This window comes from Protopterus annectens, chromosome 2.part1, assembly GCF_019279795.1.
Source record: "Protopterus annectens isolate FY-2018-M chromosome 2.part1, PAN1.0, whole genome shotgun sequence".
Lineage (NCBI taxonomy): Eukaryota > Metazoa > Chordata > Ceratodontiformes > Protopteridae > Protopterus > Protopterus annectens.
The window spans coordinates 954,900,927-954,922,127 of NC_056729.1; the positions used below are offsets into that span (position 1 = coordinate 954,900,927).

The following is a 21,201-nucleotide window of genomic DNA, read 5'->3' on the forward strand; positions in this document are numbered from 1 at the left end:
TTTCGCGTGCTTCATGCACGCTTCATCAGATCTTTGAAATGTTCTGAAATGGGCAGTTTTGTCATTACCTGTTCATAAATTTTGTTTTATTGCTTACTGGAAAAATGTTCAAAATTATGTGCACAATGTTCAAAATTACAAATTTAAAACACACTCTAACAAGTGGTGCTGTATTATACAAGGAAAATAATTTAATACAATCAGGAAGGTGAATCAAAGAACACATGCATGTATGCATGGTCTTAAAAATGTTTACAAAGGGCCTATGGTTTGAAAACGGCCCAAAGGCCAATGCCAATGGGCAGATGCATTTTCTTTGAATGTAGGTTTCAATGTTGTTTCAATGAATGTGAGTTCTAAGGGCAAAGAAGTTTACTGCTAATGCTAAGTCTGTTTTCATTGCGAGACTGTACTGTTTATTTTAACAAATGCCTATCAATGTTTGTGTTATAAAATTTGAAATAAGTTTTAAATTAAATCCAAATACCTGTAATCACTGTAGAAGTCATGAAGAAAATACTATGCACTCTGAAAGCTTTGAACAGTGTTTATGGTGCCTGAAGAGAAATAGCCAAGTAATGGGACACTGGAATGGTTGCGGGGTGGGCTGTGGGCTGTGGGCTGCTGTGTGTGTGTGTGTGTGTGTGTGTGTGTGTGTGTGTGTGTCTGTGGGGGGGCCCAATCCATTACCTTGCCTAAGGCCCAATTTGACCATGATCTGGCTTTGGTACATTACCTCAGTACACAAAGATAAATACATAAATAAACACCTACAACAGTCACTGAAAAAGATGTGCCCCACATTTAAAAATAAATGTCACTACACAAACTAATTTACTATACATAACATGTAATTTATATCATGAAATGTTTTATACAAACAAAAATTAGAACAAAACTGTTTTACTTACAGTTACTTTTTCCCCTTTTAGTGTCCTTCTAATCATTGATAACGGAAAGTGAGGTATATGGATTACATTCCTCCCACAAATTTAACAAAGTCGGTTTGAAACACTTTTTCTTACAAAGACACATTTCACAAATGTGACTGGTGCTTTATATTCTCCAATGTATTCATTAATGTCATTGTTGCTGGTCATCTTCCATTTCATCTCCATCTCCCAACACCAGACTCTGGTTCCAGTCCACGATAACTCTTGATTCTTAAAGTCACCTCTTGTGCTTTTTTCTGTCTCTGAAGCATTTTCCTTTGGAACACTGGAAAAGGTTTCACTGTCAAAGTCTCTCTACGAACTTTACTCTCAGAAAAATGAGAAGCAGAGTCCTCTTCTGCTTGCTGACTTACTTTATGATGGATATACTTTTTGTTTCCTCATTAACATGTTCTTCATCGAAAAAAATGTCCTTGATCCTCCAAGAAAAATATTTCTGGATACAGCAAGCTTGAATCTCACACCTACCTTTCAACATTCCCCAATCGTAGGGATAATGTGTTTCTCTTCTGCCTGGTATACTGTACATTTTCTATAGACACTCTGTTGTCTCAAAGTTTTAATACTTTGTCCTTCTGCCACAGTTTTGTCAGGATCAACTCCGTCTGCTGGTATGACTAGATCTTTACTAACATAGGTCTTGGCTACTTCTCATTTTTCAAAGCGTATGAAATCTGTAACTCAAATGCCTGACATTGTGACTTAGATCCTCAATTATTTGCCAGAAACCATGACTTTAATGAAAAAAGACCAAAAATATGAGGTAAAAATCTGGACATTTGTTGAAAATCTGGACAGTTGAGAGGTATGTTACTAATACAGTACTTGGCTGCTTTCTCATGCCCAAGTTGGGAGTATTCACGCATGACCCCTTTCAATTAACAAATTCTGCTGTAGAATACAAGTGCAGTTGCTTATCTGTGCTTTCATAATAGAGTATGCTCCTTCTAGTTTTTCTGGTACAGCAGAAAATCTCTGCTCTCTCTCTGTCTTCTAACTCTACTATTTTTTGAAATTGTTCTTCTTGAGCAGTTTCATACTTAATAGCCTTTTCTTCATTTCCTCCTCTAATTTTTGCAGTTTTGTAAGTTCATCTAAATTTCTAGTCACAGCTTCTATTTTTCCAGTCTTTTTTATCTGAGTTAATATACTCCATCAATATTTCATTTAGTTTAATCATCTCTAAGTACATTTGATTTTTCCTCTAAACTACTGGAAGACATTTCTTGAAGCTTGAACTGCTTTTTGATGAACAGCCAACAAATCCTTACCAGACAGTGTTTTATCTTCACAGCTTTTGGTTGAAAAAAAAAAAACTGTTTGAATGACACCCCTTTTTCTTAGCTTTTGTTTTTACACTGGGAGAGCTGAAGTTAAGCTGTTGATAAGTGTGCAGCCATCTTGGAAGTCTCCAATGTGCCTTGAGCCTGTTCTAGGACTTTCTCCCAATGGACAAGGCCTCAATACACCTTCCATAAACAGAGTATGGGGCACCAACAAAAGTGCCCAAACCATCTCAAATGACTCCTGTGTCAATACAAAGCAGCAGTGACTAGACTCTTGACAGCCTCCCAGATTGCAGGGATACTCACTATCTTTCAGAGGAAGCTCAGCTTCCATGTGGAAGAAACTTTATTTCTGTTACTTGTAGTCATGATTTCATCCTATGTATCACTGCCCAAATCTTACAACCATAGTTGAGGATAGGGACACAATGAGAGGTAAATGGAGAGCTTTGGCCTATGACTCAGCTGCCACTTCACTATCATAGTCTTGTACAACATTTACAATGTTTTTGTTATTATACCCAACTAATGGTCAGTTCCCCAATCACCTCTACCTCCAATCTTGTAGAAGACCCCAAAACACTTTTTATACCTATAGCAGTTGCCATTCACCTTTCCCATATACCCTGGAAACTATAAAAAAGTGATAACAACAATTGGCTTCTATCATTACAGTGTAAATGTGTATAACTTATAATCTGTACCAAAACAAAGTACAATTTTTAAGAAAAGGAAATTTCAGCTGCAGAAAGCACATCTCTGTACAATTACAAATTTACAAAAATATCTCAATGCTTCTTGCTGTACCTGGAAAATCTTGTTAGGGATCTCTCTCTCCAGTGCAGGCACCTTCTTGTAATTTCGAAACTCTGCTACCTCCTGGTTCCTAAGTTGCAACAGTCGGAATCTCTTTGAACTGTTGAACTCTTCATCTTGCACAAAGTTAAACTCTTCCTGCAGTTGTTCAAGTCTGAAGAAAACAGGGGCATGAACATCTCCACTTTTGGCAACCTAATTTAAAAAAAAAAGTTTCATTCTTCTTGGAGAAGGAATAGCAGACAAACTTTTGGCAATGAAAAAATACTTCTGAAGCAACTGACAGCTAAAGGACCTTCAGCCACTGGCTCTAACAACTGTATCAGTGGTTGCAAAAATAAATATACACTTCCACTAATACAAAGAGTACCAGCTTTTTTGTTAATACAGAACAGACAACTTTCCAGCAGTCTCAAACATGTAAAGCACCCTACCTTACTGGCATATGGGTTGTCGTGCCCTGCCATCCTTTCTCTGGCAGTCTACAAAAGCTCAGAGCTCCTCCTGCTGCCAGTCTGAAGGTGTGATCAACCACATACAGGTCCCTTTCAGTTTTTGACGGTCCAGATGGAAGAGAATATGAAAAAGGAGGTTTGAGAATACCTACTCTTCCAAACCAAAAGCCACACACACACAACACAAACACCAAAAAAGGTTGTTGAACATAACAAGGGCAACTCCAATACCAAACTACGTACAACCAAAAAAAGGGATGATGGGTAGGTACTGCCAGTAAGGCAGTGTGCACTGCAAACATATGCTGTTACAGGTAAATAGGACTTAACACAACTGTACTATGTTCAAAAAACACACTGCCTTACTGGCATATGGGTAGATTCCCACAGCTTATCCAATCTGGAAGGAAGAAAAATAAGGGTCCGGGAGCCCTGGAGCAGTGAAGCCTGCTCTGGATTTAGAAAAGGCATCCAGCTTGTATTGTTTCATAAAGGTATAGAAAGAAGACCAAGTTGCTGTCTTTAGAATACTTCTAGAGTGTTTTCCTTTTCAATAAGCCACATAAGAGGAAAATGCCCTGGCGCAATGTGCCTTTACCTTGCCTGGATTCTCCTTCCCATGGTGGGTGTAACAAAAAACAATACCAGAGGACAACCAACATGTAATGGTTTGCTTAGAGAAAGGTTAACTTTTCTTTGCCCACGTGTAGAAATAAAAGGCCTTTCAGCCCTTCCGAAGGGTTTTATTCTGTCACGGTAGTATCTGAGCTGCCAATGTACATCTAAGGTATGAAGTATTCTCTCTTCCTTATTCTTAGGACCTAAAAAGAACAGAGGCAGGTTGATACATTGACTGAGGGTGAATTCTAAGACCACTTTTGCCATGACAGAGGGCTTAGTGCATAACACAAACTTACCTATATGGAAAATCAGGTAAGGTTGTCCCACTATGAGAGCTTCCAACTCACAGATTTTCCTTGAAGATGTCAGAGCAATAAATAAAACCATTTTCCACATTAAGAAGTTAAGATCAACTTGAGTAGCATGTTCAAAAGGTGGTAAGGTCAATTTTACTAGAACATAGTTGAGAGCCCACAAATGAAGAATTTGCTTGTGAGGGGGTCTCATATGCAATACTCATTTCATGAACTGTTTTACCAAAAGAGAAGAAAGAGGGAGACCCATTGGCATTCGAGCAGAGATGGCTACTAAATGCACCTTAATGGATGCATATGATAAGCCATCCTGAAGTAGCTCATACAAATATTTCAAGACCAGAGGGATGTTAACCTCAAGGGACCCACTGTTCCCATTTAGGCAACACTTTATTTATTTCACATTTGATTATTGGGAAAGTCTGACTTTTTCAGCGGAGGCCTGGGGAGAAAAGCTCAACATTTTTGAAACAATACTTAGGACAATAACACAACCATATATAAAAGCAAATACATACAGTTTACAGTTCTTGAAAAAACAGACAAATGTTAGTACTTACAATTTTACAATTCTGGTGAAAGCATTATGATGTAGAAAAGTGGGAAAATTTTGAGAAATAGCTAAGTGGAGTAACACTTAGAAAACCTCATCCATTTGTAAACATAAGATTTTACTGGCCTTCTTTAACATCTGCTGCACATCCTTGTGAAACAACTGCCTAAATGGAATCAAGACTGAATTAGCCAGGTTGTTAATAGCAGTTGCTCCAAATTTGGGTGCGCCAGTCACCCCTGAGACTGAGTGAGCAAATCCACACTGTGAGTAAGTCTGTAGTAAATACCCTGGTCAATACCATTAGAAGGAACCTGGGCCAATAGGTGGTTACCTCAATGATTTTGGCATTTCTTTCTTAACCTTCACAAGTATGTTGTGAATCGATATCCCATTCAAAATCAGGATGGGGGTAGGAGCACTGGAGTTACTCATAACCTAGGTGTGTACCCTGTAACCAACTGCCTGAACAATGGATCTAGCTATAACCCCCATCCCATATAGTTAAACACTGATACCCTGCAACATGCTAGACCTTTTGTCTCATTTTTGCATGCATTAACTAATGGCAGAATCCCCGGGGGGTGTATCAACACTGGCAACATATTCTGCACCCCTGGCTTCCCCTGCACCTGATCCAATCAGTGACACAGCCCCAGGGGATGCGTTGGACCCTTGAGTCATGCACAGTTGTGGTACGAACACCACACCAAGGGACCTGAAGGCAAAAGAAGGCTGCTGTGGACTCAAATATGCTTCGGCCACACTAGGCTGAGGCATATTTCTTGATTTTTTTTTTTGTTGCTTTTAGGTGCACAAGTGGCAGATAGAGGGGTGGGGGGCACCACATCCTAGTCCATGAAGTCAGGGGACAAAAAAAACCCAGCTAGATCAATATCAAATACTGGCTGCATGGTCCATCCATCCATTCTCAACCCCTTTTCCTATTTTTTTGCACATGGGGTCGGGGTGTAACTTCAGCAGTGACAATCATCTCAAGCCAAGGTTTACATTGCCAGGTGGCTAGCCCTGCCGTGGTAGTTCATTCATACCACACTCTCACACACACATTCTCACCTACAGCCAATTTAGAGTGTCCAATCCACCTACTGCATAAAAATGGTCAAATCACAATAGTTTCAGTAACATAGTTTCAAGCATGAAATACATGCACCAAAGTGATTTTGTAATGGACGTAGCCTAAAACAATATTAGACAAGAAATAAATAATAAACTGATGAAAATTTTCTGCCAGAAATATTTACTATACAAAATGGTGCCAAGAGCATTCTTAAGTCTATTTCTACAGGGGTTACTATTCTACAGACTGCAGTGAATAATAAAGACTGCAGTGAATAATAAAAAAGAAAAAAAGAAGTTATGTACCTACCATAACGTTCCATGTTTGTTGTCCTTCATCTCGCCTTCCTTCTTGCTGGCTGGGTCCAGAGCTGATCCTTGGCTCCGACTCGGCCGATTTACTATAGCTCGAGAGCATTTACTAACTCGAGGCTAACCCCTATCCTAACATGCCTAGCACTAGCTACCCAGATCTCATTTGTAATAGCCCACACTAGACATACATAGTATAAAACAAATTTTACTAAGCTCTTAAACATTTAAGATAGGAAGGAAAGAGGAAAAACAAGGCATGGTCAGCTAACCTGGTATGTCAGCAGGAAACTCAGCCAGTGTAACCAATAAAGGAACTCCTCTAGAACCTCCTGGAAGGGAGAAGGAGGAGGGGGATGCAAGAAGGAAGGCAAGATGAAGGACAACAAACATGAAACGTTATGGTAGGTACATAACTTCTTTATGTTATGTTGTCCCACCTCACCCTTATTCTTGCTGGTTGGGACTGTGTCCCCAGCACCTGGTTCTTGGGTTGCTCACTGGAACAAACTCTTCAGGACTGTAGAACCAAAGGATGCCCTATTCAGAGAGACCACATCCACTTTGTAATGAGTGACAAAGGTATGAGGATTTGCCAATGTTGCTGCTGCACAGATTGAATCTAAAAGCAATTTAGCTTGGAAGGCAACAGAGGTGGCTAAGGCCCTGGTTGAATGTCCTCTGGCCCTCCCTGGAGGAGTCTTTTTACGCAAATCATATGAATAACTGATTGTGTCCAACAGCCATTTTGATATAGTCACTTTTGAAACTGGAGAACCTTGTTTATTGTCAGCAAAGGATATAAACAATTGGTCTGATTTTCTAAGCTCTTTGGTCCTGTGTAAATAAAAATGTAATTGTCTATGAACAACCAATTGGTGGAGTCTATACTCTGCCTTGTTGCCGTAATTTGGGGAAGAACACAGGAAGCACAATGGACTGATTTAAGTTATACTCTGAACATACCTTTGGCAAGAAGGATAAATTGGTTCTAAGAGAGACTCTATCTTTCTGAAAAATGAGATACTGCGGGTGAATAAACAAAGCATGTAATTCAGAAACCGATCTAGCTGACGTCATAGCAACCAAGAAGAGGGTTTTTCAAGAGAGAAATTTCAGTGGACAAGATGCTGCTGGTTCAAAAGGTGGAAGAAAGTACAGTTTTGTACCTACCATAAATGTAGATGTTCGAGTGCTAATACAGCTGCAGTCATTACAGATGGGTTCTCCTGCCGTCAGGCGGGTCCTCGGTCGGCCGAATTCCAAAGTCTAGGTCCGGCGTCGGTTGCTGTCGCTTTCTTTCCTGACGTCAGTGCGACAGGGGTATATAAGATACAGCTGACGCCATTTTCTTCAGTCTTTCTTGCCCCAGATGTCAGGTGCCCCCAGAAGGAAGGCAATATATATATATATATATATATATATATATATATATATATATATATATATATATATATATTATATATAATCATGCAATGCAATATAATCAAAAATCAGTAGTTGCAAGCAAATACACCATAGAAGGATAATCCAATCAGGTTGTAAGATGAGGAGTTAGCCACTAGGTCTGTACCCAGAGGGGAAGGAAGGAGGGAAACCTGGACTGCAGCTGTATTAGCACTTGAACATCTACATTTATGGTAGGTACAAAACTGTGCTATGTTCATCGTGCATACAGCTGCAGTCATTACAGATGGGTAGAATCCCAAAGCTACGCACAGGGTGGTAGGCACTAGGTGGAACTGGGAGGAGCCAGAATGCCCTGCAACACAGCATTCTATGAAGGCAGAGGATACTCTGTGTGTATATGTATGTGTGTGAAAGCAGAAGAGACTGTGTATGTGTGTATGGGCGAGAGAATGGGCTGCATGTAAAATTGTTTTCACTTGCTTATTTTTTTAAGCATTATATTATTTTTTTTATATATATTTGATGTAAACTGCTTTCTCCACCATTAACTCATTAACTCTGAGTACCTTCACATGGCACCTCTGTGCTTAAATCCGAACGCACTCTGAAGTGCTAGAAATTGTATGCTATTACGCCCGAGTGCCTTCCACAAGTGCAAATAACTTTTTACTCATGTTTGAGCTCCACTGTTAAAAAAAATAAGTTGAAAAAGTACCTGAACTTTGTCAGTTACCTTCTCAACTTATTTTTGAGTGTAGAGTTGCCAGATGGTCGTATTTGAATTTTTTGAGAAAGTCAGCTTGCCATGCACCTTGTATCTTCCTGCAATCACAGCAAGCCGATTGGGTATGCAAATGTGTCTCACTTTGAAATGGCTCCATTGTCTCTTTTTGTACTTGCAGTAATTCATACATTCAACCCTTGTTATACATTTCTTGAGTACTGATCCAAACAACCTGCCTGCAAAGTAGAAATTATTTTGTCTGGAAATCAAAAGTACTTTAGTATGATAGGTGACTATACAACTAACACTGGTATACGTGTATTGAAAACAGTCCCTAATTCTGTCAAACATCCATGACTTTGCTTCAGATTTTTGCTTCCCTTTTGTGGTAAATCGCTTAAAATTACAGTCGGTAATGGCAGGTATTAGAACATTATAGGGTTTTATGAGATATAGTGCTGTAACGGCTGAATGCCAGTACTGTTTCCATATTTGCAGTTGCAGTTGTGGTCACGCTTTTATTTATCAAACAAAGAGAGAGCAGAAGTGATGTGATGCATATTGTAGTGAAGGGAATACCTGTAAAATAATTGTTCATGTTAAACTAAAAAAAGCAGTGATGCTTGCTTAATAAAAGTTACAATAACAACTTTGCTTGAGCTGAAGCAGATAATGCTTCATCTGTCTCTTTAGAAGAGGGTTCCTGTTAAAGATTTAAAGATTGTAAGGGTGCTCCTTTCAACTGCAAAATTTTGTGTGATTTTTGCTTGCCTTTTGTGGTAAATCGTTGAAAATTACAGTCAGTCAGTAATGACAGGTATTAGAACATTATAAGTTTTTGTGAGAGATGGTACTGTAACAGCTGAATGCTGGTACTGTTTCCGTATTTGTGGTTGCGGTCGCACCTTTTTTTTAATCAAACAAGTAGAAAGCAGAAGTGATGTGATGCATATTGTAGTGAAGGAAATACCTGTAAAAGAATTTTCCTTTTTAAAAGAAAAAGGGCAGTGATGCTTGTTTAATAAAAGTTAAAATAACAACTTAGATTGAGCTGAAGCAGGTAAGGCTTCATCTGTCTCTTTAGAACAGTGTTCCTGTTAAGGATTTAAGGATTTTAACTGCAATCCTTTGAACTGCAAAATTTTGTGTGTGATTTCATGGAAGAATTACTGTGAAACTATGTGAGAGTGTTACTTCTTCTCCAATGTGCAAGGATATATAAGAAGTAGCAGTGCTGAAGCATAGCTCCCCCCCATTTAGGGTGTGCTGGTGACTTGCACTTTGCATAAAACACTTGAATGCGTAAAAGGGGCTTGATGAAGTCGCTGTTGCGAGTGTTAATTCGCACATACATTCTTGTAGTTTCAGGTCTTGCATTGAGTGAACGCCTGATAGGAATCCTTAGAACATGCCTGCATAAATATTTATGAACAGGTCTGATGACCCAAGTAAGAAGTTTGACTAGCACAGTGATGTAGAGGTTATCACTGTTGCTTCACAACACTTCATTTTCTGGTGTGATTCTCAGCTGGTGCTCCTGCCCTTGAGCGTCAACATGTCCTCCCTGTGTTTGCATAGCTTTTGCCTGGGTCTCCAGCTTCCTCCCACTTCCTAAAATAATGTCAGTATGCTCTAAATTGTCCATAAGTGTGTGTGTGTGTGTTTGTGTGTGTGTTAGCATGTGATTGTCTTATACCCATTGTTTGCTGGAATAGCTAGGCTGTAAACGTGAATAGGATAAAACTGTGTATTGAAAGATGCGTGAATGAATAAAAAGAGGTTTACTTCTTTAGCATATATCTTCTTTACCTTATTACATCATTGAATGCCTTCAAACTTCTTTCCTGTCCAGCTTTTTTTTTTCTTTCTTTCATTTCCCTAGTCAACCTTATCTTTCTGTTTTCAGCCTATTTTTTCTTTTACATTCAGTCTTGATGACCTCTGAGATAAAACATATTTCTAAACAAGATTCAATATTTTTTGCTATGAATATTTGTTAAAAATAATCTCGACAATAAATGTGTGACATTCCCTTTCGCTTTGAACTTGAATATGGAAGTTATAAGATTCAGAATGTGAAATGTTTCTCATAATTTTACATAATAAAATTGTGGCTGCTGGGATTTGCCTCTGCCCTTCGACCTTAAACAACTAGCTTACTTGAGTGATAAATAACTCACTATATGCAACTCAGTGACTGTCTATTGACTTTACTGGACAATCTGCTTAAGATAAGAAGTCTATATCAAGCCTAATTAATAATTTGATCCTCTGAGTTACTGTGAATGAGTAATCCAGTTGCACTGAGCTGTTACTCGACAAATTGTAGCAACACCTTTTGACATATAGCATTAACTAGTAGATGGAAACACTTTCTGATGTGTCAGAGGACAGAGCCCTGTCCCAGCAAATTAATCAGTAAGTGGCAAGGTAGAAAGAGACCAGGAAACATTGGCTACCATAAAAAATAAGAGTTCACTGTCACAGTGTTGAAAATCATAATCCTGAGATCATAATATCAAAAGGCCAAAGTGCTTGAAGACCACGGTATCAAATTATTGGACTTGACCCCCTGTAGGACCACATTAACTCTTGTTCCTGAGTTTACACCCCATGCAGGACCCAGATTTGTGCTTGTTCCTAGGTTCACACTGGTAGAGGGGATTTGATATTCAAGATCTTTAAATGTTATAGGCATTTTGGTCTGAACTCTGGATATTATAATGTGGCTGCTTGGAATTTTGTGACACCCTGTTTGAAATTAAAAATCAATATCTTGTGGTACATATCACATAGTTAACAGGTATGATTATAGCTCTAGAACCATGTTACTGAAGAAATGTAAACAGTCAACTGATCGATACAGCCTCAGCTTTAGCCATCACTGGAGCACAGGATGGATAACTTGGTTCTCTCTCAAATTATCCTGTTCCTGCACTAATGATTCTTGTGATAAACATAATATAGTTGTGTAAAACAGTTGCCATAATCATAGAATTTTGGATGAAAAGAACATTATGGCAGGCCAGCCTGCTATCAACCATCCACAATGTTGTACTTGACGTGGTCTTGGTAAAATTGTACATAAATGATCACTTTAAGTTTTGTCTACCTTGAGGTTACTGAGCTACTTTTTTCCATATCATTACTAAGTACATATGCTGTGGTAGTACGGCGGTAGCGTTGTTACCTCACAGCAAGAGGTTCTCCCGTTCGATTCTCGGCTGGGCTTTGGAGTGCCTTCTGTGTGGAGTCTGCATGTCCTCCCTGCAGTTGGGTAGCTTTCAAAAGAAATGCATGTATAAATGGGTGTGCCTTCATTGAAGGTCGAGCTGGCACCTCAGTGTTTCGTAAAAATCTACTGCCAATCATTAGCGGATTGGAGTTCCACTGTGGCAACCCCTTACTGGGAAAAGCCGAAAGACAAACAACAACAACATGAAACATGCCAATTACACTCTGACTAGTCCAAAAAGGTATCCAGTTGTATGCTTCTGTGCCACAAGACCTGAGGATAACAATTATTTTTGTTTCTCCCTCCCACACATCATGGTTACTGGCCCAGCTTAAGTGCCTTCTGGAACTGCAAGTAAGTGTGCAGTCCAATTTCAGCTCCACTGAGTTGAACTTTATCAGTCACCTTCTCAAGTTAAGTTTCTGAGTGGAGTTGCAAGATGGTCATATTTGATTTTTCTGAGTAAATCACCTTCCAGTGCACTCCGTATTTCCCCTCATAACAGCAAGCTGATTCTGTATGCCTTTCCTGAAGCAAGTGGTGGCAGCCAATGGGATTCTTGCAGTCCAAGCCACCGTTTGCATAGTGCCTCCACCCCACACCTAATTTTCCTCTGTTCTGTACAAATAGAGGGTCTACCAGGAGATATTTCCTTTCCTTATTCTCTTTTTTGCAGAATCTACTATTGCATCCCTCTCTTTATTTTGTCTGCTGATTGATTATTGAAACACAGGAGTTTTGCCACAGTCACGGTCTCGGAAACACTGACAATGCATTTGAGAGGTTGGAGTTGCTTGAGTGAATGCTTCATTTTGGTGATTCCACATACTAGAAAATGTTACTGGAGAGTTGTTTGGGGAAATGTATCATTTTGGTGCTTGTGCATACATTGGCATTTTACTGAAGGGGTCGCTTTGGTGAATGTTTCATTTTGGTGCATGTGTACACATAGACATATTTCTGAAGGGGTTGCTTGGGCAAATGGTTCATTTTGGTGCTTGTGCATACTCTACCTGGACATTTTACTAAAGGGGTCTCTTTGGGAAATGTTTCATTTTGGTGCTTGTGTATACCTGGACATAATAATGAAGATGTTGCTTGGTGAAATAATTCATTGTGCATCAGGGAAGTGCTTGTGCAAACATGGTCAGACTGCTGAAGTGACCGTTCAGCAATATAATTTATTCTGTTATTTTGGTGCTTGTGCATGCACAACACAAACAACTAAAGGGGGTTACTGGAGAAAATAATTCATTAGTGTGTCAGGGAAAAGCTTTTGCATAATTGGACAATCCGTTTGACCATTTTTATTTATTTATTTACTTTAATTTTACTGCGCTAGTGCACTGATCTCAGTGGACCATTTGCAGGCACAGCCCAGGTGAACAGGATTGCATAAGACATGTTCATAACACATGAACACAACATATTTTCAGGTACGAGGATATGAAGAAAAACATGTATTTACAGCTACAAGAGTATGCTGCAACATTTAGGTCAAGAAACGATATTGAGCATGTAGGCCAAACATGTTTAGGTGGGATTGAAAGGGTGAGTGAGGTATATTATATTGTCGATTTTGGCATATCTCAGCCAGATATTTTGGACAAAATGTCTGCCTTTTTCACTTCTTTGTCTTATTGTAACCAAATGAATTATTACTTTAGCAATATTTGTTACATGGATCAACCAGATAATGTAGATATTTCTGACTTTGTTATTTCTGTTTTTTATTCTACTCAGCGGTTGGCTCAGTGAAATAAACGTTATTACTTGCATACTAGTACCAGCATGGAGCAGCCATATATTCTGGGCAATATTCCTGGCGCTGTCAGTCTTGTGTGGAATTTAGGTGGGAGGAAGGGCTCAGTAACATGTAAGTGTTGTACTATTTTTACTGAATTACTCTGATCTTCTCCTAACAGATGGCACTGAGTCCATGTTACAGAACACCTGCATCAGATAATATAAGGAATGTCTACTCAACAGGTTCTGTTTAGCAAATATCACCTGTGTGTGAGCAATACAGACCTTTGCAGTAATGAAATGCAGGTCGTTATCACATTTTAACAATAAGTGCAATTACAGTATAACACTGACTCATTCTCACTTGTCAAGTAAAACACTCAGCAGCTAAATAATACCTCATTTGAAGACAGTATTACTACTTACAACATGGTAAAAGAACTGTGTCTGTATGATGTACACACGTACAGATATCACAGTTTCTTTAGTCTTGTAGGATTATGAAAACTATACATTTGCCATATTTCTCATTATTATGCTTATATCTTCGCAAGGGAGTATGCTGCCAACACATAATCAGCATCGTTTTGAAGCTGAAATTGAGCCACACAACTTGTACAATGAAATGTAGTCTCTGCCTGTTACATGTGATGAGATGATATGCTTTAATTATCAATTATGAGAAATATAGTATGTCATATTTCGGTGAATATCTCAGTAAAGGAGCATCCCACAGTAATGGTTAAGATATCATTTTAAATCTGATATTCATACAAACAAATTAATTACAAACTGTATGGATCTACATGTTACATTCACCAAGATATTGTGATTTGTTTTATTAAAAAGGTAAAAAAATATGCCTAATATCAGCATTCCTTGGCAAATATTTAATAATGAGTTATATGAAGACTGGTAGAGAAGAATGAAGGCTGCCAGCCTAGTAAAATAGAATTTGATACATAATTATGGCATTTGTAAATATAAATTATTTATTTATCAGTATTTATGTATTTATTTATATTTGTTTACTTGGAAATTCCGACTGGACGCAAGTCCTTTTTCAGCGGATGCCCGGGGAGAAAAGCTCCACATCATGTACATGATAGAGATACAAAGTTGCAGCAATAGTAAACAACATTATAGGTTGTTGGCATTAATACAACAACAAGATATTGATTATCAACAGTATATACAGAAATGTTGCAAGTTAAGATAGTTTCTTGTCATTTATAATATTAGTAACAAAGCTGTCAGACAAGATGTTAAAGTATGTAAAGACAACTAGCTATTTCTGACTGTGGCTAGTAGTGGCGGTAGTATACTTGGGTTAAGAGACTAGGTGGGGGGTGGTAAGGGTGGGGGTGTTGGTCTGGATTAGAACAAGGACAGAGCCAGTGCAAATTTAAGTGGAATTTGAGTGCAGTCTTGAAAAGGCTGCTGGAAGGTAGAGTAGTTATAGAGGGTGGAAGATTGTTCCAAAGTTTAGATATGGTACATGAAAATATGGCTTCTCCTGTTGAGTTTTTGGGTTTGATAACAGTGAGTTGATTTTTGTTGCTTGATCTTAGGGGCCTAATGGGGTGATAGGGTTGGAGAAGGGTTTGAAGGGAAGGGATGTTAAGGGGGTGGTTAATAAATTTATGAGCAAGGGTGAGCTGATTAAAGTGAAGGAGTTGTGGGAGTTCTAGCCAGTTTAGTTCTTTAAGGGAGATACAGTGGTGGCTGCGCTAGGAGGTTCCAGTGGCAAATTTAGCAATTTTGTTGTAACATGCATCCAGCTTGTGTAGGTCTGTCTGTCTGTCTATGGTTGGTAAGTATTGGGGATGCACAGAGTAGGGTGGAGAATAGCTGGGAATTGGCTATGGAGATTCTAGCTGCCTTGATTAGGAATTGGCGGCTTCAATATAATGCACCAAATTTCTTGTGAACTTTTTGTTATTGAGAGAGTTATGTGGGTGTCAAATCTAAGTTTGTTTATTTCCACACCAAGTAATTTTGTGTGTTCTGATGGAGAGATGATGGTATTGACTTTGGCAAGAATGTTGAAGTGGGGGGTGTTTTTGGTGGCTTTGGAAGGTTGGAACAAGAGAAGTTTTGTCTTACTTGGGTTGAGTAGGAGCTGAGCATTGGATAGCCAGCTTTCTACAGAAGAGAATGATTCCTGCATGATTTGTTGTAGTTCTGGTAGAGTGGTGGCAGAGCAGATGAGAGTAGAGTCATCTGCGTACTGTATAAGAGATGCTTGTGTGGTGGAAGTATGTAGGTTGTTAGTGAAAGTGAGAATAGCAGAGGGCCAAGGGTAGACCATTGGGGAACTCCGAGAGTAACTGTGAGGTGAGGTGATGTGTTATTGTCCCAGAGTACTGATTTCTGGCATCCGTGTAGATAGCTGTGGAACTAGTTGCAGTCTAGTTGTGAGAAGGAGAGGTTGGGGAGAATAGAGAGTAGTAGCTCATGAGATACCATGTCAAAGGCCTTTGAGAGATCTAGAAATATGGCAGTAGAGAAGAGGCCATTGTTTTTGTGATGAAGTATAGCGTTGGTGAAGGAGAGCAGAGCGGAGGTAGTGCTGTGATATGGCCTGAAACCATGTTGGGTTTTGGAGAGGAGATTATTAGCTAGGAGGTAGTTGGTGACCTGGGTATTGATACATTTTTCAACTATCTTGGAGAGAGGGGAGAGGATAGCAATGTGGTGGTAATTGAAGAGGTCAGTGGAGGGGGTGCCTTTGTGGAGGGGAATGTTGTGGTATATTTTCCATATTGAGGGAACATAGCCTTCTGTTATGGAATGGTTGATTAGAATTGAAATTGGGTAGGCTAGTGTATCAGATGCAATTTTCAAGTATTCAGAGGGGAGGTTGTCAGCTGCGAGTTTGGTGGGTTTAAGTTTTGACAATAGTCTTTTTATGTTGGAGGTAGGTACTGAGGTGAAGAAGAAAAGAGGTGTGGGGGTATAGGGGTAGGAGCTGGGGGGGCTAAATATAAAATACAGGCTTGTTTCTTAAATGAAAGAAAACACTGTAAAATGTGAACTTCAAGATTGTAGCAGCATTGCTATCTGCTGTAAGGAAAACTAAGCCAAGCATTTCAAATGTTCTTTGAAATTAAAATTATGTTTTGTTTGTCCTTTGAAGTTAGAATTCGGAGTCGATGAGTCTAGAGTAAGCATCCTGCCTATTGTTTTAAGGCTAAAGTTAATGACCAGAACTTACATGTGGAATGTCCTTTATTGCTCTAAGTGTAAAATAATGTAAATGTAGTTGCTGTGGCCTGGGAACCAGGAAAGTGTAAACAAATGATGTAATGTTTTATCAGAACTGCAGTTTCAATTTAAACAGTCAGAACCAGAGATTAGTAAGCATTTTGTCTTGATATCCATCTCATCAGCACTCTGCCTGTGTCTTAAGTAATTTATTTCAGAAACATGTTTCTTGTAGTAATAGCTAGGAAATTAGAAGAAAGTTAGACTAAGTGTTTTTTCTATTATGTCAGAACTGTACTACTGATTTATTTTAAGTTTCTGTGTGATCTCTGAACTCTTGAGTAGCATTGTATTGTAGTAGTATTGTCTTGTGTTTTAATTATTTATTATTAAATATTTTAAAAACCTTTTCCTGTGACTGGTTTGTGTAGAGATAAGTAAGCTCTAGAGTACATTGCATATTTATAGAGTTTATTGCACAAAGCCACTCTAATAAGCCTTATGACTGATTAGTCACACTTACCAATTGGATAATAATATTGCACAGTAATAATTGGACACCTTTTTAAGGGCCTTTTAGTAGCTGATAAATATTAGCTGGTGGTGGCAGTGATTACTACCGTATTGTCTGGGTAAAGGAGCACAGCTGGAGAATCTGTGTCAGCCTTTCCCAGGAGTGTCTGTGAAGTTGTATAAATACTTATCTCAAAGTGTGTGTGTGTCAGCTACTTGAGCAAGGGCATGAAGCACTGGTTGGACAGAGAAGGTACTGGAGGCTAGCTTGCCAGCTAGGCTGAGATCTGGATCCTATAGCTGTGCCAGTGGGGAGTCTTATTGGGGACTTGGAGAGCAAGGGAGCAACCAACCCCAGACTGACTGTGATCTCTGTATGCACTTAAGGGAAATTGTACTTTACTGTGCGTATTTGTTATCCTTTCCTCTCATATGATGGGAGGGCATGTTAGTGGTGAGGATTGAGGCTCCTTGATTGCTGGGCCAGGGTGCGGCTGTCACATGTGGTTTGCAGTGGTGGGATCCACTTCACATTTGTGGTGACGGTGGATATCCACATTACATATTAATTAGTTGGCATATACTAACTGGCTTGTATTGGTGTGGGTAGAGTGAATCCTGTAGCTTATGTACAGTGATATCTGAAGGTGCTTTGTACTGTAAAACAGCCACGCAGTGAATACTCAGAGTTCAGATCACAATTGTTTTATTTCTTTTGTTAGATTAGTTAGTCAGGATGAGCAGGCAGCATGTCAGCAGAGGAGTATAGAAAGCTGACAAGGAGCCAGCTGGTGGAGATGTGCCAGGCTAGGGGACTGGTGCATGGAAACCTGACTAAGGCAGACCTGATTGCAGCCTTGGTTACAGCTGCATCAGAAACCAGCATCCAGGCGGACAATCAGACTGGCAGCGCAGATACAATATCCTCGGAGAATGGACAGCTCAACCTTTCTGCGAAGGACAATCAGACTGGGAGTGGAGATACAATATCCTAGGAAAATGGACAGCTCAAACTTTCTGCAGTGGACTTAAAAAAATCCAGCTGGAGCTAAAGAGACTTGAGTTGGAGGCCAGGAGTTTGGAGATAGAAGCCGAAGAAAAGGAGCATCAGAGGAGGCATGAGAAGGAAATGCTGACTCTTTGCTAGAGTCATGTCATGGAGGTAATGGGGAAGAGAGTAACTGGACCCCAGAAGCACAACAGGCCAGAAAATGTCTTCCGTAATTTAGAGAGGGGGATAATTTTGATAGTTTCATTCATATGTTTGAAAGGGTATGCAAACAGTATAGTGTTAACCAAAGGCTCTGGGTACGGTTCCTGACCCCCTTACTCCATGAGAAAGCTGTAACTTTTTTATCAAAAATGCCTGACTCTGTCTGTTATGATTATACTGCTGTAAAAAATGTATTTTAGAATGTTTTAAGCTAACAGCTGAAATGTGTAGGAAAACGTTTCTTGAGCATAGACGCAAGGCAGAATGAAAATGTATGTGAATATTTTGCTGAATTGAGCACTTATTTTCATAGCTAGGTAAGTGGATATCAGGTCACCACTTTTGAAGGGCTGGCAGACCTTTTGGTGAGTGAACAAGCCCTTAGCACTTTGCCTGAGGACATGAGGATCTGGTTAGCTGATAGACACTGTGCTACTTTGGATGAGTTGGGGAAGAAGGGAGACCTATACCTGGCAAGCAGGGCAGCTCTGCACAGGAAGGGGACCCCCAGTACTGCTCATGGGTCTAAAGGAACCCATGGTGGGCAACACAGACTGCCTCAACAGAATCTGCCAGAAGCAGGGGAAGCCACTAGTCCAGGTTCATGCCCAGGAACTGGGGTTAAATGTTTTGAATGCAACCAGTAGGGCCATGTGGCATACAGGTGTCCATGTAGGCAAGGTGGGGAACCAAAGGTGAGGGAGCCAGTAGGTGGGAAAGACAAAATGCCAATAGTAGGTTGTCTTGAGACAACAGGGGTATGGAACTACCATCCTGCAGATGTCCTGATAGGGAAGGATTTGGATGAGCAGTACCATGTACTTATGCAGTTACATGCAGTGAGGCTAGGAGACAAGCTTATGGGTCTGGTAGCCTGGGGGAGGCCCAGACAGACTGCATACTTGCAGCCAGGACTACTGAGGTGGTTACTTCAGGGAGGGAGCTGCTCTGTAGCAGTGAGACTGAATGTGAGCACAGCTGCTTGTGGGTACTGATGTTCCCTTAGACAGGGTAACTGCAAAGGTAGAGGTGAGTAGTAGTACCCAGACTGACAGTGAGGCACCACTGTCAGAGGATGCCAGACTTCCTGTGGAAGGGGAGCTGGGAAAGGTTACAAGGAGAGAGTTGAGACAGGCTCAGCTGTCAGACCCTACATTGCAAGACCTGAGGCAGGTAGCTAGAGAGGCACCTGATTCTCAAGGGAAGGGGGAGTCTGTATACTGGGACAAAGGGTTACTTTACAGAGAGTGGACCCCTGAGGGAGACCTAGAGGGTGAGAAAGTACAGCAGTTGGTAGTGCCTAGAGCCTACCGACTGGCACTTCTAGCCATAGCACATGATATTCCCTTTGCAGGTCATATGGGCATAAAACATACAAAGAGGCATATTATGCAAAACTTCTATTGGCCCTAAACTTTCCAGAGATGTAACCAGGTACTGCAGGACCTGTGAGCAGTGTCAAAAGGTAGGCAAGGCAGGAGACAAGGTGTGAGCTCCTTTGATGCCTTTGTCTGTGATTGAGGAGCCATTTCAGAGGGTAGCTATGGATATTTTGAGTCCTCTGAGTACCCCAAGTTTCACAGGGAAAATGTATATCCTAGTGGTAGTGGATTATGCTACACAATACCCTGAGGCAGTGGCTTTGTCCTCCATTGAGGCAGAGAGAAGGTGGCAAAGGCTTTGTTAGATATTTTCAGTAGGGTAGGTTTCCCAAAAGAAATACTGACTGACTGAGGTGCCAATTTCATGGCAGACCTGCAGGCTTGTCTGTGGAAGTCCTGTGGGGTGAAGCACATGAAGACCACCCCCTACCATCCCCAGACTAATGGTCTTGTTGAGAGGTTAACCTCTAAAATTAAGTCCATGCTGCGGGCATTTGCAGATCAGTTTAAGAGGGAGTGGGACAAATATTTGCCCCATCTGTTTGCTTACAGAGAGGTTTCCCAGGAATCCACAGATTTTTCACCCTTTGATTTGCTGTATGGGCATAGGGTGATTGGACCTTTAGATTTAATTCGAGGTGAGTGGGAAGGTGAGTGTGAACCTCACAAGGAGTCTGTTGTGTCATACGTACTAAACCTCAGGACAAGGCTCAGGGAAGTCATGGGCTTGGCCCAGGAGAACCTGGCAGAAGCCCAACAACAGAAAAAGGTGTGGTATGACAGGAATGCTCAAGCTAGAGAATATGCTGTGGGGCAGCAGGTAATGGTTCTCATTCCTGCCAGACACAGCAAGCTGCAAGCAGCTTGGGAGGGACCCTACAAGGTGGTAATAAAGGTAAGTGATGTTAACTACATGGTGGAAGTGCTAGGTAGATGACAGGGGCACAAATTGTACCATGTTAACATGATGAAACCTTACCATGATAGGGAGGCCCTTGTGCTGAGCATTTGCAGTGGATTGCAGGAGGAGTCTGATGGAGATCTGGAGACTGATCTCCTCAGTGAGGCTTGGGCTGACACCTCAGTGGAAGGGGTGGCAATGTCCCAGCAGCTATTTCCTACCCAGGTTTGAGAAATCTGAGCAGTGTTGCAGAAATTTGGAAACATGTTCACTGGGAAACCAGGGTGCACCACCAGGTGGATACAGGACCCTAAAGGCTTATTAGGCAGACCCCTTATAGGATGCCTGAGAGAGTCAGACAGACTCTGAGGGAAGAGTACAGGAGATGTTGGAACTAGAGGTGATTCAAGAGTCCAACAGTCCCTGGGCCTCCCCAGTGGTGCTGGTGTCAAAAGAAGGATGACAGCACCAGGTTCTGTG

The 21,201-nt window shown here is 40.5% G+C and overlaps 1 protein-coding gene across 1 annotated transcript in view; it reads right to left on the bottom strand.

Annotated features, from left to right (window-relative positions):
* CC2D2A (coiled-coil and C2 domain containing 2A) overlaps window positions 1-21,201 on the bottom strand; it is a 3,655,067-nt gene that overhangs the window by 1,785,682 nt on the left and 1,848,184 nt on the right. The window contains exon 20 of the mRNA XM_044062582.1: window positions 3,047-3,250. Within this exon, the coding sequence (XP_043918517.1) occupies window positions 3,047-3,250 (204 nt within the window). The remainder of the gene's footprint in view (window positions 1-3,046; window positions 3,251-21,201) is intronic.